Source organism: Abrus precatorius, unplaced genomic scaffold (genome assembly GCF_003935025.1).
Source record: "Abrus precatorius isolate BTA unplaced genomic scaffold, Abrus_2018 Scaffold6, whole genome shotgun sequence".
NCBI lineage: Eukaryota > Viridiplantae > Streptophyta > Magnoliopsida > Fabales > Fabaceae > Abrus > Abrus precatorius.
In genome coordinates, this window is record NW_020874406.1 from 12598232 (window position 1) to 12617474 (window position 19243).

General features: G+C 32.9%; 1 protein-coding gene and 1 pseudogene across 1 annotated transcript; one reads left to right on the top strand and one right to left on the bottom strand.

The window, feature by feature from the left end:
- Positions 1 to 9459: 9459 nt before the first annotated feature.
- On the top strand, positions 9460 to 12633 carry LOC113870192 (annotated as a pseudogene).
- Positions 12634 to 14586: 1953 nt separating this feature from the next.
- LOC113868557 (intracellular protein transport protein USO1-like) lies at positions 14587 to 19243 on the bottom strand. Its single transcript, XM_027504235.1, has 9 exons — positions 18977 to 19243; positions 18705 to 18905; positions 18497 to 18619; positions 18303 to 18340; positions 18096 to 18204; positions 15610 to 17871; positions 15321 to 15458; positions 15098 to 15195; positions 14587 to 14996 (listed from the first exon to the last, which is right to left on the bottom strand). Exons 1-9 carry the CDS (start codon positions 19052 to 19054, stop codon positions 14756 to 14758), a joined length of 3288 nt encoding a protein of 1095 aa, XP_027360036.1. The 5' UTR covers positions 19055 to 19243; the 3' UTR covers positions 14587 to 14755.

The window sequence follows — 19243 nt, forward strand, 5'->3', positions numbered from 1 at the left end:
GAAACGGGCCAGGCCCACGGGCATATCCCATCCCTATCAGGGTACCCATGAGACTTACTTTTTCATTTCTTCCTGGAGAACAGTTTATGAGACCCTATGTCCCACCCCCAGTCCCTGTATTATCACCCCCAAATTTTCTTAGATCTTTAGGGCCTTATATACCACCTATTGTATGACCCAATATAGCGAACATACCTATACCCAAACACGTCTCCATCTCATCCACTTCTAATTCGACTTCCTTTAGTTCTTCTGACTATACAGATTCTTCTCACTGCTCAAACACTCCTACTGCTACTGGAAGGAAGAGGACTGCTTCTCATGCCAAACTTTCTCCTAGTTTTGACTCCTCTGAGCAGGAACCTAGTGGGAAAGGAGAGTAGACTAGGGCCGAGTAAAATATAACTTGTACATATATGTAGGTATAATTTCTAGTGATTGAGAGAACAGGTAAATGGAAATCCTTAACCGTTGTTAACTTTTGGAGGAAATGGTATTTTTTATGATTATGGGTCTAGTGAAAAAGCTTGTGAGTTCTTTTTTTTCTTTGTCGTCTCTGATATCGTGACCCCACTTTATTTTGTATATAATTCAGTTATGTGCATATGTTTATATGACTGGATGACTGTATATTTTGACAGATGATATGTATATATGTATTTTGGATAACTGGTGCAGATGGTATATTTAGCTTCTATTTATGTGAACAGACATAAACTCATACACGTGGCTTTCTTATTGCTTGAGTTATTTTAATATTATATTTATATTGATGGCCATTTAGTAGTAAGAGTGAACAATATAAGCATATTTTTTTATAAGTGTTTTTTTTTTTCTTAAACAAACGTGGGTAATAAGGGCAGGTATGAGTATACGGGTACCCAGAGAGTATGGGTATGAGGATTAAAATTACTACCCTTAGGGTATAGGGCTGGGTATGGGTATTGTTTTAAAACGCGCGTATAGGGATGGTTATTATAGTACCCTACCCATACCCTACCCATTGTCATCCTTATTCATTACCTCATTTCCCTCAACAATAATTGACGTTATTTTATCAACTAACATTCTTATAGCCCTATCAATCACAGTTGACCAATAGGTGATTTTTGGCTAGTTCAATCTAAATGTTACTCCTTCTGTTTATTTTTTTATATCTTTAATTTTATATGAATTTTTTTAAAATTATTAATGATAAGTCCATATTTTGATATATTTTATGACTTATATTTATACACTTAAATCTTATTTTATATATTTACACTAATTATCCTATTAATTATTGCAGTTTAGTTGAAAGTTGTTATCAGTGCATTATAGAGATATTCTAAATAAAAATTAGATAATTTTAGCCCTTAGCCGTACTATGTGAATCTAAGTTTGAATTTTGAATTTAAAATTTAAACTTAGATATGAAGATTTAGAGCAGTTTTCAGTTGAGATTCTGAAGTTAAGATTCTAATTATGGATAAAATCGATTCAAAAAGATAGAGCTCAACTGACCAGGAACTCAGTGCATATCTTATATAAAGAGGCATTATGTTCCACACTTGACACTTTTCTACTTAATTCTACACTTTTCCACACTGTTCTCTACACACATTTTTCCCATTTCTTAGTTCTGACTCACTTCACCGTTGAGAGTTATAGGAGATTATTGGCAAAGACATCAAACCCTTCAGAGTCAAAACGAGTGATTGAGCACTTCCTTGGAGAATGAGAATTCTTTTTATCGTTTTCCCTTTTGGGTTTCTCTTGTTTACATTCTCCTTTGTGTTTTATGGATTAGTTCATTATGTTTTTTATTGTGTATTTCATTATAAGTAACTACATTCATAGTTAAGGCGATGGGGAATTCTATTACATACTTTGTGTGATTTTACTTTTACTATCAGTATTGGTTTTCCTTTAATGTTTGACTTTTATCTTGTTGAATCATATTGTGCATGTTAAGAATTGATCACCTTTAGCATATTATAATTAGTTGCATCGTAGGCGATCATACCACGTGTAATTAATGAAACAATAGGATAAAACAAGATAAAGAGTTAGGTTAATCACACCTAATTTTTCTCTTTTAACCGTTATTGAATTAACAAACTCATTGAGTCTTAATATTTTTTCGACCATTTGTCTTGCATAATCATTGGGGATCATTGCTCAGGGAAAAGAATATTAACATTACATGATCAATGAATGTTAATAGAACTAGTATGAGTAGTTGGCAAATATTCAGATACCAATATCGGGGTTAAAATAATTAGAACATAAAGAAGTGTAATAGGTGAAACCATAAGTCCTAGACTTATCTCATTCGATTTGTCTCATATATTGCATTATTGTTCTTTTCAATCAATTATTAACAATAGGTCTTGTTTTTCAATCCATCACACTCTCTTTGCGTTTAAACAATTGAATCAAGGTATTTTTGGTACTTGAAAATAATCTCTGTGGGACGATAACTTGAGTTGAAAAGTTTTACAAAAATGTCCTATTTTAAGTTATATATAAGTTGATTATATACAATATAGAACTTGATTATAATCGACTTTCCTTATAAAAATTTTACATAAAAGTTGATTTAAATCGACTTTACTACTTCTTGCTACTACTTGTTGTAAAAGTTGACTATAATCGACTTTGTTTCATTATTTATTGTATAGTAAAGAGAAGTCAATTATAATCAACTTTATTTTTAACAAAGGAGAAAAGGTGATGTGATAGACCCTCATGTACATAAAATGCAATATTGACTTCAAGTACAAAGATGTGTCGAGGACGTGTTGTTACTTATTTGGAGAACTAACTAGCAAGTGTATTAGGTAGTTGTAGCAAGTAATAAAATTTAGAATTCAATATGAGCCCCAAGTATCATCCACAAGGATCTTATTTCAATTACCACTTCACAATTTAACAATTGTTGAGCAAAACAATTCATTTAAGAAGTTTGTAACATGTTAAAGTAAGAAATAAAGACAATCCAAGGTAATAAACTTGCTGTAAAAACAAAATACGAATTTTGTATTAAGAATGCTATATGGAAAATAGTTAGGAATCACTTCACCAGTTTTTCAATTGCAACGTAATCATGTTCTGAACTCTTGAGAATTTTAATTGATTGATAATCAATTTCACTTCTTTAACCAAAGGACAATTTCTTGCCTCATTGATCCTAATACCTAATTAAACCTCCCTAATTCCTTAGGTGAAATTCAATCAAATATTGCATTAAGTTCTGGAAATTATAGGATTACTAGATCATGATACTTATTCCTAAGATCTCAATAACCTAAGCATATGATTCAGATCTGAGAAATAAACTCAATTTCCACTAATGAAAATTCCTCTAAATTCAATTGAATGAAGGATTAGTTCACAACTGCATTAAGAACAGAATCACATACTCAATTCAATTAAAATCTCAAGATTCAATCCACAATTACATCACAACATCAAATCTGGATCCATAGATCCCTAACCAAAAAGGTTTAGAACAACATTACAATAGAGAAAGGAGAAGTAAGAGAAGAAGAAGACAAGAAGTAGAAGAACATTTTCAAAGACCCAATCTTCACTCTGATTCCTCTAGAAATGAAGCTTGAAAGTCGCTCCCAATCTCTCTCTCTGACTTCCCCTGGAAGTTAAAACAGTTACAAAGTAAAAATAACAAAAATGCACCAAAAGTCCCTTTTTCTGAACCTCTAACTTCTATTTATATGGTTTTTCATGCCTTTTGCTTTTCTACATGTTAATATCTGAGAATTATAGCATCAAAGGTCTTCTAAAAACTTCTAAAACTGATTTAAGGACTCCAATCGTCAAAGTTGATACTAGAAGTGATATTTAAAATTTTATTACTTTTGTGTAGCTACTCTAAACACTTGAAGTAGCTACGCATTGATTGCGTAGCTACTCTAGGCACTTGAAGTAGCTACATGCTCAATTGCATAGCTACTCTGATCACTTGAAGTAGCTACGTGCACTGTGCAGTTCTGAATTAGCCTTGGGTGTAGCTACTCTAAACGCTTGAAGTGGCTACGCGCTCTGCGTAGCTACATTGGGCACTTGAAATGGCTATGCGCTCAATTGCATAGCTACTTTGAACACTTGAAGTAGCTACTCTCTTGATCTTCATGAGTTTTCTTCTTCAAAATGTTCACTCTATGTACTTAGAGTGATTACACCCTTCATATAACACTTGATTCTTCATCTTTTAAGCTCAATTCCTCTACTTTTTCATTTCAATCTTCAACTCAAATTCTCAGCTAAAACTTCTGCACAAGGATTAAGTCACTTTTGAGTCAAATTGTTTAGAATTGGACTAAAAGTCTAAAAATCAAAACTATTTACACAATTATGAATATTAATACAATTTTTATGATATTTTCAAGTTTACTTAGCACTTTACTACTTATTTATTAACAAAATCATACTAAAAATTATGGTAAAATGTGGATTTATCACTTGTTCATTTTAATCACCACCTACAAAGGAATCCACAACCACACTCTTTCACTTTTGGCTACTACCGTGGCATCCACAACTTGCTTCCATGCTTTTTTCTGATTCATCAAGCTCTCTCTTTCTCAATCAATGCCTTTAACAGTCACTACTACTACTAATACTTTCCATTGCTTCATTTATTGAGATGCAAGGGAGCATTGGAAACATATGAGGAAATCAACAATGAATCACAATTGTACCATTAAGATTGACTTAAATAAATAAATAAATAAAGCTAAGACCTTTAATTTTAGGAGAAAAGGGACAAAGGTTAATACGAGAATAATCTAATTTTTCACAATAAGGTTGTGTCTATTAATATAAATTGATTTATCAGAGGCAAAAAATAAAGTAGCATTTGCAATATGCTTAGACTTCAATGTGATTCCATGCAAGTTGTGTCTATTAATATAAATTGATTTATCAGAGCAAAAAACAAAGTAGCATTTGCAATATGCTTAGACTTCAATGTGATTCCATGCAAGTTGGCATTAGCATGGCCAATATCTTCAACTTCACTTGCATCTATATTAAAAGCTTCACACGTAAAAGGCACAACAACTACAAATGGTGAGATGCAATTCACTCTAATCTCATAGGCTCCAAGCTCACTACAAGTTGAACAAACAAAGTCAACAAGATCATGATTGGATGCAATATAATCATGATTTGTACATTGCCAAAAGAATTAGCCACGCTAGCAGTACATATTATAGATCCATATATTTTTCTAGCCACTATGACACGCTCCACATGCTTTGTAGTTGCTGTTGCACACTATTGGTACTTTTAGTCAAAAATAGAAATAAAAGCTGGATGAAGAAGAATATTTTAATTTAGAGAGAAGAATGTAGAATATAATAGGGAATCTACATTTATTTTTTAGAAACATTTACATTTACAAATAGAAATAAAAATTGGATGAAGAAGAATATTTTAATTTAGAGAGAAGAAGAATGTAGAATATAATAGGGAATTTGCATTTATTTTTTAGCAACGTTTACATTTACAAATACTTCACAAAAACAGAAAACCAGTAAAGAACCTAAAGTTTAGCAACAAACTAACTAACTTGCTTTTAAAATAAAGGAACACGTATTGGCAAATGGGTATTTAATAAACAAACTAAAAACACAAAAGATAAATATGTGCAATTCAAAAACAAATATCTAACACTCCTCCTTACTTTAGGAATTGCGAACTCTAATCTTTTGTCTCAAGAACTCAAACTTACTAATTGGCAAGGGCTTGGTGAACAAATTTACTACCTAGTGTTCTAATTTGTAATAAACAAGAACAGTAGCTCCATCTCTCTGTACTTCTCTTAAGAAATAATTTGATATTAAAATGCTTACTTTTTCATGAAAGATAGGATTATGGGAAATAGCCATTGCAATTTGGTTGTTAACAAAAAAAAATTTGCTTTCCTTATGCTCCATGTTAAGATTAATTAAAATCTTCCTAAGGCATAGGGCTTGGTTAGCAGCAACAAATTCAGCCTCTGCCGTAGAATGTGCAAAAATTTCTTGGTTTTTCAAGCTCTATGAAAAACACTTGAACCAACGCTAAAACAGGACCCTGAAGTACTTCTCATTTCATCAATTGAGTCACCCCAATCACTGTTTGAAAAACCTATTAGCTTAAATTCTTCAGTCCACTTAAACTTGATGCCAAAATTGTAGGTGCCTTTGACATATCTTATCACCTTTCTTGTAGCCTTGAGATGCATTTCACTTGGACAATGCATAAATTGAGACAAAATACTTATAGTGTTCAAAATATTAGCTCAAGTTGCAGGGAGATACATTAAACAACCAACCATGCTTTGAAATATGCTTGATCTATCTTCTCAGCTCCATCCTCCTTAGAAAGCTTTTCCTTTTAATTCATCGGAGTACTCATTTCTTTGCATTCTTCAAGTTTAAACTTCAATATCTCATTGGCATACTTCTTTTGACAAATAAAGACTTAATGTTCTGCTTGTTTGATTTCTATTCCAAGAAAGGTAATCAAACTAAGATCCGTCATTTCAAAAACTCCATCATCTCTTTGTTAAATTTATCCACAAGACTTAAGTTACTTCCTATCACAAGGAGATCATCTACACAAAGTGAGATGACAATAATACCAGCTTCATCTTGCTTAACATACAATGTTGATTTTGACAAACTTTTGGCAAATTCCAATTTCAACAAGTGTTCATAAATCCTGTTGTACTAAGCTCTTGGGACTTGTTTTAGCCCACAAAGAGCCTTCTTGAGAAAATAAACATTATATTTTTCTCCTTCTTTCACAAAGCTTTGGGGTTGTTCAACATAGATTTCTTCTTGTAGAAAACCATTCAAAAGAGCTTATTTAACATCAAGTTGATAAACTTTATGGCTAATTCTTTTAAGTAGCAATAGAAAGTAACAATCTGATGGTGTCTAACCGAGAAACTGGTACAAATGTCTAATCTACACAAAAAATCTGAGCATAACCTCTCACCATAAGTCTTACCTTGTGTTTGTTAATAGAACCATCTGCATTTATCTTAGTTCTTATATATCCATTTGACCCCAATTACTTTCTTTCCTTAAGGTCTTTCCACAAGAATCTAGGTTTGGTTTTTCTCGATCATTGACAACTCCTCCTTCTTACAACTATCCAATTCTGACTTTTCATTGCTTCATCACAATCTACAAGTTCATACACAATAATATTGCATCTTTCATAAACATCGAAGAGCAGTTTGGTGCCTTTTATTGGAACATCATTCACTAATTCATTCTACTAGCTTACATCTTCAATTCATTCTAAGTTTGAAGGTTAAAAGTTAAAACTTATGTCAGTAGTAATGAGGTCTATTTTCTTTGTATCATCCCAATTTCATTCTTCATCTTCAACAAAGTGAACATCCTTGCTGACAACTACCTTTCCAGTATGCGGTTAAAAGATTTTATAGGTTTTGTTAACATTGTTGTAGCCTATAAAATTTTTTGTTAATGCTCTTTTATCTAGCTTATCTCGCTTGCTCTGCGGAACATGAGTGAATTACAAACAACCAAATATCTTGAGAAATTTTAGATAGTTTATAACGATACCAGACCTCGAATGGTGTTTGATCCTCCAATGCTTTGGTGGGAAGTCTATTATGTAGAAAGACAATCATACTTATTGCCTTTGCCCAAATTATTTTGGCAAATTCTTCTCATACAGCGTGCACCTTGTTATCTCCAAGATATATCGATTTCTCCTCTCACTAACACCATTTTATTGTGGGGTATAAGGAGTGGTTAGTTGATGGTTAATGCTAGACTCTTCATAAAATTGATTAAAAAATTTTATATGTGTACTACTTGCCATTGTTTGACCTTAAAATCTGAATTTTGAGACTAGTTTCATTCTCAACCTTGGCTTTGAACTAACAAAAAATTTGAGCCACCTTTGATTTGTGTTGAAAGAAAAAAATCCAACACATTGTGGTGAAGTCATCAACAAATATAATGTAATAAAGATTACCTTTCAATGAAGGTATTCTGTGAGGCCCTGCAACATTTGTGTGAATTGATTCTAGCTTCCTTTATACTCTCTATGATGCCTTTGGAAAAGGTTTTGTGTTTAACGTGCCAAATTGACAAGTATTGCAATCTAAAGTTTGATCCTCAAGCTTTAGAATATCAAGTGTTGGCCCTCTTTCACTCATCTGTAGCAGTCCTTACTGATGATAATACCCAAGTCTCTTATGCCAAATTTCTGTGACATTTTCCTTCAAGGAGAAAATAGCTTGCTCCTTCCTCTAATGGATTTAAAGCAAAGCTTTTTCCTTTCATTTTTACCTTAAACGTATCTTGAGCAGCTACACCTTTAATCAAGCAATATTTATCTTCAAAAATAACTTTAAATCCTCTTTCAATCAGTTGATCAACACTTAATAAATTCTGGTTAATTTCAAGAACGAAAAGAATGTCATGAATGAATTTTGTGCCTACACAGCTTGTGATTGCAATTGTCCCTTTTCCTTTGACTAGAATATAATCATTATTACCAATTTTGACTTTAGTAACATTAGTTGGCCTCAAATATTTGAAAAGAGCCTTGACAAAGGTCATGTGGTTAGTACAACTGCTATATATTAGTCAAATTTCACTTGATTCACTACTTAAGGAACAAGTAGCCACAAATAATTGGTCTTTCTCCTCTTGACTAGCAATTTGAGCTCCTTCATCATATTGATTTTTTTTTTTTTGGACAAATCACAGGTTCATGCCCAATCTGATTGCACTTGCTGCATTTGGCATGTAGCCTTTTCCAACATTTGAAAGGTGGATGACCTTTTCTGTCACAATGTTGACAAGGTGGATAGTTTTTCTTTCTACCCTTGCCTTTGATTTGGTTGTTTGCTATGTTTTCACTAGTTGACACTGGATTCTTCTTAAAATTTTGTCTTGTTCTTTTTAACCTTTTGATGGCTGGTTAGCAAAGCACCTTCAACATTACGGTCTTGTCTCATAAGTCTTTGCTTCTTTTGGGCTTGCAAGGCAAATAGAACTTTTGCCAAAGTGATCTTAGACAGATCTTTTGTATTCTCCAACAAAGCTATAGATGCTTCATACCTCTCAGGCACTATTATTAGAATTTTCTCAACGATTCTGGAATCAGCAAAATCATTGTCCAACAACCTTATCTTATTGGTAATATCCAACAATTTGTTAAGTATTCTTTGATTGTCTCAGACTCTTTCATCCTTTGCAACTCAAATTTCTTCATTAAATTGAGCACTTGTATGCTTCTTATTCTTCATCTCCAACGTATTCGTCCTTTAGATAATTCTAAATTACTTTTGCTGATTTGAAAGTCAATTCTTATGAAGATGGTTTGAGAATCACTAGCAAATAAACATGTCTTTGCCTTCGCTTTTCAAGTTTTTCTCTCCTAGTGAATTTTTTATCTGGGCCATGGTAGGATTAGTTGGTAATGGGAGCACTTTATAATCCTCTTCCACAACTTCCCAAAGATCAAATGACTCCAGGTAGGACTCTACTTTCACTGCCCAAAGGTCATAGTTTTGTCCATCAACAACTGGAAGAGCAGCTTGGGAAAAACTTGATTCATCTTCCATTTCATAGGTCTCGCAAGATGAAATTGCTTTGATACTAGATTGTTGGTATTTTTAGTCAGAAATAGAAATAAAAACTGGACGAAAGAATATTTTAATTTAGGAAGAAGAAGAATGTAGAATGCAATAGGAAATTTGCATTTATTTTTTAGCAACGTTTATATTTAAAAATACTTCTCAGAAATAGAAAACTAGTGAAGTACCTAAAGTTTAACAACAAACTAATTTTCTCCTAAAATAAAAGAACACGTATTGGCAGATGGGTACACAAAAGATAAACACATGCAGTTCAAAAACAAATATCTAACACGCACAAACATTCATTGCCATTGTGTTGTCAAATTCATTGTGATCAAAGTCTGCATTGTGATGTATAATGTTCATGATTGTTCAAAGTCGATTGGAATCAACTTCCACCTAATATTGACTTTAAAAATCGATAAGAGGTTATTATATGAAAGTTGATTTAAATCATTTTTTTTAATATAAAAAGCATAAAAAATTATCTAACAAAAGTTGAATATAATTCAACTTCAATGTAAACATAAATTAGAGTGTGAAAAAAAAGTCAATTTAAGTCGACTTCTTTCTAAACAAAGAATGTTAAACGAAAGAAAATCAATTCAAATGGACTTCTATTTCAGATGAATGCAAAAGTTTAAATAAAATTGATTAAAGTTAATTTCTATTATAATAAAATTAAGAAAAAGTAGAAACGTATTTAAAATAGGACATTTACGTAATATATATTTCAAATTATTTTATTTATGTCAAAAATCCATTATTTCTTCTCTCTTTTTTTTCCTTTTAAACTATTTTCTTTTCTTTTTTTCAAACCATCAAATAAAACCTAAAGTAATTGCTTCTTTGTATAAATATACACAATTAAGGAAAAATCTCAATTTCCAAAAAAATATTTTATTATTATAACATTTTTATACTATTTTTATTTTTATTTCTCTGTCAGTTTGTCTATTTTTTTATACATAGTTTTCTTTCTTTGAGTTCTTGTCTTTCTCTCCCCTAATTATAAAATGAGTCATAAAAAATAGAGTAAGAAAATTCTTCATCCGAAAACCCTTGTTTAGTTAACCCCATTTTAGTCGTGCATGTTTTGACTTGTTATTCTCATAAGAATTTTCGGTTTTAGCTTCAAAATCTCTCGCACTAAAATTTTATCGTACGTTATTTTGAATTCAAAATGAATAAAATAAGTTTAGTCAAACACAATAAATTTGACTAGTTACTTTGATCTCAACTTCCATACTTTTGAGTTTGGCATTAGACATAAAAAGAAAATAACTATTTAACATTTTGAAAATCAAAAAAGTTCTTTTATCTTATTCCTTTGATTTCTATTTTTTTTTTTTAAAGTATTTTCTCCTTTCACCACGTCTCAAGCAATTACCTCCGCACTGAAGTATGATATATTTCCCTATACAAAGGCCAAAACATTTGATTTAATCTTACGGATAAGGGTTTAAAAGTACATAGTTAAAATAAAAACTGATTTAATTAATTAATTAGGATGCTTTCAATTAACTGTTTTCTTTTTCAGTAATTAGTTAATTAATGACGTGTACACTTTCTGCGAGTACTACAAAAGTATCGAGTTAAATTATTCTGAAAGTGAATACGTGCATTTTTCTTTTTTCTGTAGTGAAAAGGTGCTTTGACCTGCTGAAGAAATTTTCATTTTTCTTTTTATATAAAAAAATTATATAACACTTTCATTTTTATATCTTTCTATGTTATCATTTATTTTATTTCATATTAGTATAAATGGTTAGTATATTTTCTGTAACAACATAATTTGTCAATCATTAATAAAGAGAATCTTTCTTCTAGTCTTCAGTTTTAACAATTTCTTCTGCCCAAATGGTCAAGGTTGTCCAATGACAACTAGAAAATTAAAAAATTTTACAACGTATAGACTATTCTCTTTTACTCCAATTATACTCACACTCTTCAAAGCAAGTAATTAAACTAAACCTCACAACACTCTAATAAAAGAGTATAAGAAAAGTAAGACACAAGTTTAAAGTGTTTCTGATTGGAGTGTTTTAATATCATGGACTCAAATCCATTATATAGCCTTGTTCATCCACTCCTTTGTTCATTCCATGCGATATGAAACTTCTTCCAATATACTTTGTGAGATTTTCAAGATGTATTATTTTCATCAATCCCAACCTCCTCTCCTTGCATGTCCTATAAACGAGAAACATATACCCTCTGGATGAAACCACTCGTTTGTCATTCTAATGGTTGCACTGTGTATGATTCAGATGGTAAAATCGTTTATCGCGTTGATAACTATGACACAAAGGGGAGAAGAGAAGTTAACCTTATGGACCTGCGTGGCAGAGTTCTCTGTACTATACGCAAGGTACGTTGTAATTCTGTAATTCTCTACCAATATTAATTGTTGGTATTGTGTCCTTGTACATTATTAGATTAGATGATTCAATAGGTTTCAATTACATTCTTTTTTTTTTTATATGTATGTATAATTATTCTGCAGAGACTATTTGCTTTTGGACGTTGGGATGTGTATAGATGTAACGGTTCTAACTATAAGCTGTGGTTCCGAGTTCAACGATGTTATAAGATGATCACAGGAAAAATAGCTTGCCAGATTAGAATAGAGTGCCAAAAGTACTGCATACAGAGAATTGGTGGCAAAATGGCATTTTGAATAGTTGATGTAGATGGAGATATAGTTGCCCATGTAATAATAATCAACTCACCTTTTTTACTTTTTGTGTTTTTATGCATTAATATTGTAATTTTTTTTTTCCAATTTCACACACACACTTATTGATAAAAGTAAATTATATATATATATATATATATATAGTTCGGATTTTGGTATTGATTTTTATTTTACAATCTGCAGGCAAAGCAAAAACAGTCGTCCTAAGGAATTGTACTGGGTGGTGATGTTCTAACGTTGGACGTGGAGAGTGGCATAGATCACTCTTATAATGGCTTTTGTCACCGTGTTAGGATTAATCTGCGGCCAAATGTGAATAGTATATATATAAAAAATACATAACATTGTCAACTGATCCATTCCATATTTAGAGAACAGTATGCACCCATGGAGTCATTGGTTACCTTTAACCTGAAATCTGGTTACGTGATTCCATCGCAACTTTTCTAAATTTTCTCCAATAACGAGTTTTGTAGCCACTGTTTACTTTATTTATATTATGATGAGCTCCATTTGGAATTCAGGAATACAGTGATGTATGTGGATGCACTTCAATCTCCTTTTGACAAAGAGAAGAACTAATTTAATTTTGACGTGATGTTACAGTAAAAATCAACAATATTTATTAATGTAAAATACATAATTAGATGAAAGCTCAAAAACTTTTACAATTTTAATATATTCTAATTAAATTCAATTTTTATTGCTGTCCTAATTTGAAAGATGAAGTGATTTTTTATTTGTTTATTTATTTGGTCAATGGCGGTGCTTGGTCGAATACTCCATAGGTAGGAAGGCAAAATCGTGGAGTAAGATTTCTCAGTCAGTCTTAATCGTGCCCTTTAATTGGACAAAACAACAGTTGCACGCATGGTTATTTGCACCTTTTTGTTTTCAGCATTTGTGTCTATTTTCACATATTTCACAAAATTTATTTATACATAGGTAATTTACAAAATTTGATTGGATAGCGAGTTTATTACCAGTAAAAATATATATCTGAGACGGAGAAAATTACACGTGGAAATATCAATATGTTTGCTTTCTTTCTCCTCAAATCTCAGTAAGTCATTTAACATTCAGGCTACAGAATTTTCAACTGTCTTTTCCTCCCAGAGACTAACCACAGTACTTTCCACCGAACCTCAATGCCACTTTTGAAGTTTCAATTTTTGTGCACATTTCCAGGAGAACTGTTTTTTTTTTTTTCCTTTATTTTTTCAATTTTATTCTCTCCTTTTACATATAGAAAATTGTCATAAAATAAAACAATGTTAAAAAAATAATTTTTTTATAATAAACAAAATCAAAACACTTATATGATAAAAAAATTTAATTTGTTTTTGTTTTCAAATGAATTTTATATCAAATAATTCGTATATTAGTCTTCTTTTTATTAAATAGAATTTTATACAATTTTTATTCTTTTTAAATATTGCAAGATTATTTTATTTATTCTCTTATTTTGGTTGGAACTAAATAGAGAACAAGTGGTGTTAAAAGAACTAACAAAATAAACAAAAAATGGCATATGAAAAAAAATAAATAGAATAATTATTTAAAATGAAAACTATTTTCTAAAGCCTTGTTTAACAATAAGAGACAAAAGGAAAAAATAACGATTTTTAGGATGATTATGAATCCGTATATATGTTTTCACAGTATTAAAGTTTATACAACTGTGTGATACATTCAATAAAAATTTCTATAAAAGAATAAGTTTTAAATATATATAATCACACATGAATAATTAAAATTTAAAAAAATTACATGATGCAATAAAATTTTGGATATCTGTTATAGTAGTAATGCTATTGCTACCTAAAAAAGGAAATACCAGTGATCTTGGATAAGGATTCTTCCTAAGTTCATAAAGCTTAGAACTGTGATGGCCAAACCACAAGAAGATAAGTTAAAGGAAAGGAACCTTTGGAGTAGAGAAGCATTTTCAGTCCCTAAAGTAAAAGAAATGCTATTTTGTTTTACAATGCAATAAAAGCTGTATACATATGCAAAAGACAAAAGTTGTTTGCTATGGCACCTCCAAGATGTATATATAGGTTACATCAATAAAAGAACTGATCATTTGTGTTATATCTATCAATAGATACAATAAAGAATATGTAATTATATAATAAATGCAAAAAAGATACAACAAAAGAATCGCTGGTTGTTCACCGAACATTATAGCGAGAAAGCACCATTGCTAACCAAATAACACTGACATTACAAACTGACAAGTTAGCAAAATGGTACCCACTGAGGAACTCATTTGGCATTGGGAAGCAAATATCAAGGGTAAGAAAAAAGAGAGGAAAAATTACACGTATTTTACCATTGTACACATTAATTTATTCATTATAAAATGTGTGTCGTTGCTGCAAAGGCCACCTGCTACAACTATACAATGCAGGCTCCATGATATGAAGACGAAATAGTTAGCCTTTTTGGGTACTCTTGAGATTCCGCACAGTCATAACAAGCATTTGTCTTTCACCTTCTACCTCTGCAAATTTAAGGCTCATTTCTAAGTATCTCTCTTGCATCTCTTTAAGTTCGCTTTCCATTGATTTGTTTCTTTCTTTCAATGTCGACAACTCAGTTAATATGTCAGTAAGACTGCTATCTACAGTATCGATTGTGGAGTTTCCTGCTTCTTTCTCTGGCAACTTCACATTACTGTCATGGCCAGAAAATAGTTCAATGAGTAAACAATTCAGTTACAAGAGTAATATAAAAACACTGGAAGGACATGGAAGGAAAGTAGAAAGTAGTCACACCTCTTGAATAACAATGCAGCATCATTGAGTTGCTCAATTGAACTTCTAACTTCACCAGATATCTCATTTGAAATAGTCATACTTGTATCCTGAACAACCTGTTTGAATGGTATGCCAATGTTCATTTATTCCAGACATGTAATTTAATAGCTTCATAAATCAACAATTTAATAATAATACAAGTGCACTAGCGTTACACTATGCAAGTCAAGTATGAGTATACCTTATGCAAAGCAATACTCTTGTTGAATTCCTCCACTTGGTTCTCCAGCTCCTCAGTTTTGGTCTTGAGTTCCTTTTCCTTCTCCATAAAAGAAGTTGTTGAAGTTTCCAACGTAGTTTCCTTTGACTGTATAATGCCCTGTCACAAACAATCTTTTTAATTAACATGTTATCACATGTAAATTAGTTTAATCCTATCAAAATGCCTGAGAGTGAAATACGAAGATATATATGTGAATTAATATTAGAATTTGGGAACGAAGCATTATAAATACTATTTGAAACCTTACCTCAAGCATTTTTATTTTCTCCCTCAGACTGGCTATTTCTTTTGAACTCTGAGGACTTGAAGCAGTTTTTTTGTTCTTTAAAATGGTTTTAGTTCCATCAGTAAGTTGTGTGCGTCCATTACTATCCCTTAACCTCTTCTCGGCGCTGAGTAATGCATCTTCCTTCTTCTTCAGTTCACTCTTTAGCTGCAAAACTTGCTTTCTTAGTTTTTCTTTCTCAGCTTCATCCTCAGAAAGAGTGAGTTTCAGGTCACTGTATTGAGCTCTTGTGGCTTCCAATTCTGACTGCAAGAGTCTAGCCTCGCATTCCTTCTCATCCTTAAGAAGACTCATCCTATTTATCTCACTAAGTGACTCTGCTGCTTCCTTCTTCAACAATGCAATTGTTCCCACCAGTTCATTTCTTTCCACTGTTCCTCTCTGTAGTTCTGTCTCAAATTCCTCAATTGATTTCTTCTTAAGTTCCAATTCATTTCTTAAAATTTCTTTTCCTTCTACTTGCTTATGTAAGCATGATATCTCCGCGATAAGCCTTTCATTCTCAGTTTTTAGTAACCCAATCTCATCAGAGAAATCCTTACTAACTTGTTCTCCATGCTGCTGCTGATTTTGAAGCTGCTTGGACTTGTCCTCAATTTCCAACAACATCCGTTGTATCTGAACTGTCATTGTATCTATTTGGTTGGAAAGTTCTTTCAGTTTTACCTCATAATCAGCTCTAGCTGATTGAAGTTCTTCCCTGATTTTATGCAATTCTTCTTCCAGTACACTCTTCTGTGCACGCAGTTCACTTGCTTCTGTCAATGCTTTCATGGCAGCCTTCTCATTTGCATCAAATGTAGTGGTCATTTGTGTGGAGAGCCTTCGAAATTCCTCTTGAAGCCTCTCAGCAGTTTTAGCATTCTTTAGTCTGGTCTTTCGCAAAGCCTCCTCTGCTTGGATGGCTCTTTGCTCTTGCTCAACTTTGTCGCTTGACACGGCTTCTAGATCAGCTTCAAATACTTGTGCTTGTTTCTCCAATTCCTCTTCTAATTTTCTGATATGGGTTTCAAGTGCCTTAATGGTAGCCAGAGAATTTGAGAACTCTTCTGATTGTTCCTTGAGTTGATTTTCCAGGTTCTTGACATGGGTTTCAATATCATTCATAGCAGGATGAGGGGATGAACATTCATACTGCATTTTTAACTGTTCTTGAAGTTGGCTTTGCTCCAGCTTATAAGCAAGGCCATGGTTTTCTTGTTTCAATATCTCATAGTCAAGTGCAAGCTGTTCCATCTGCATCTCTAACTCATCTTTGTCTCTTCTATACATCTCTATTTCACCATAGAGATCTACTATTTTGTTCTCGAGTAAGTGTGTCTCATTGGCATCGTCGTGCTCCTTGACAAGCTCCTCCAATGCTTTCTGTTCTTCATCATCATCTGTTTCACATTTAGAGAGGTTTACCCCTATCTGTTTGGAAATTTTACACTGTTCATTTTCATTGGAATGGTTACATATCTCCCTATTTTTCTGCTCCAACATTTCATCCAAATCCTGCACAGCAAGAACCAGCTCAGCGTTTGATTCTTGCATCTTCTTTAACTGTAATCGGAGGTTTGCATTAAGATCCTTCTCATAATCCAATTCTTGCCTTATTTCTTGAACTAGAGCACGAAGATCTCCGCTTTCCAACTGTGATCTGTTTCTCACTTTGGCCTCATCCATGCGTTTATGAAAAGACCTGAGATTGTCACATTCTGTCTTGAGTGCATCCCTTTCCTCTTTCAAGACAATGATTTCCTTAGCAAGCTCTTGCCCTCTTTTGCTTTCCTTCACAATTTGCTTCCTAAGGGTCTGTAGTTCCAAGTCTGACACATTCACGTGCCTGGCCAAAGCAGCAAGTTCAGTCTTTAGACTTTCAGTCTCCAAAGGGGAAGCCTGTTGGGAGCTTCCCTTTTGAGAACCATATGTTGAATCCTCTATACTTAGCCCATGTTCTGAACTAGCTGACCAATCCCAGCGTGATCTCTCATGCACATCATGCATTGATGTTGAGGCATTAACAGCAGCATGGTTTTGAGGTTCTGATGTGTGGTCCATTGCTGAGTCTGGAACAAACCTTTTTGTATTGGGGTGGATGTTCATTTTTCTTGGTCCAATTTCTCGGGGAGTATCAAGTCCAGAGCTGTCATCAGAACTTGACAATGTATCAGAACCACTAGATGTCCTATAGTTAGTACTCAATTCAGCTCTATTGATGATTACTTTGGAAGAGGCATCCTGCAAACCAAAACATAAAAAAAAGGAAATTCAATAATTGATTCGTTAACAATAAAAAAAAATGTTCATAGAAAGGACATGGTATTATGGAAGCATGGTATTAACTTAGATACCAAGTGCATGCCCATTTTTACCCTAAAAAAAAAGTGAGAAAAATCATATCATGGACGGGGGCATATAAAGAAGTCAAATAATTCTTAGCCCCAAGAGAGTGAAATTCTTACTTCTGAAGAATAACTTTTTGCGGTTTCATCCGCATAGCCACTGCTTAACTGGTTCGTTGAGCTCCTATTATCCGATTTTAGTTTGGCATCTTCGCATTCATCTTCCTCTCTGCGAATTTTTATCAACAAGAAGCAACCCGTCATCAAAAACTGAGTTGAGGTCTATAACCTGAAAAGCAAAAATAACCATGGCAATTCCCCTTGTACCTTTGATCACCGTTTTCTTGCAGCCTCTGGATTGATACCTGTTTATTAAGCAACAAAAAGAATTTAACGAGATCAACATTGCTTTGACTTATGTCATAATCAAACTTTTGATTAGGCTTCCCTGAAATCTCAAGTAACTTTACATCGGGACCAAAATAAAAATACTCAGAAAATGAAAGAGAGCAAACACTAACATGCAAGACAGCATCACAGTGAGAAATCCTAATGGGAAGAGAGACAGAGGAAGGCTTTGTGGCCTCAACATAATCAGCAAAGTTTAAAGAAACCTCCCCAATGGAGCTAGCTTTTGGTAACCCCTGCATAGATAGAGTCCAGAATTCAGATCACATTCACAAAAATACACTAAGCAATGGAGAGAAAAAGTAGAGAAAAAAATTATACCGTTGAAACCAAAAAATGATATATTTTGTCGCTAAATTTCCCAGTCTTAGGCTCCTGAATAAACTTTACAGTTTCATACACTGGATTCTCCCATCTACAATTTCCATCTCGAACTGCAGCTTTCTCTAGTCTTGTAGTTGGCTTTCCAATATCCCCTGGAACTATAGACATTACCAATGCATCCAACCCAGATTGAAACACCTGAAATTGCATTATTCAGCACCATATAGTAATAGTAGTATCATGAGAATTCAGAGAAATATGAAAGTGACCTGGGTGACATGGAAGTGCATCTTGAAAACAGCTTTGACCCTGTTCTTCTCGCTCCTCCATCTTGCAGAACGAAACATCTTCGCTCACAGCACTCAAGAGTCACTGATCCCCAGAATCAGAAAGAACCATCATTCCGGTGATGGAGCCTTCAATGTGGTATGGTTCAACTCATTAGCCCTGAGAGCGCGTGGAAGGACGCAATGGGAGCAGCGAGTATCACCTGGATCTGATGTTCTGCTTCGTTTCGTTGTTCCTCTGTTGTTGTC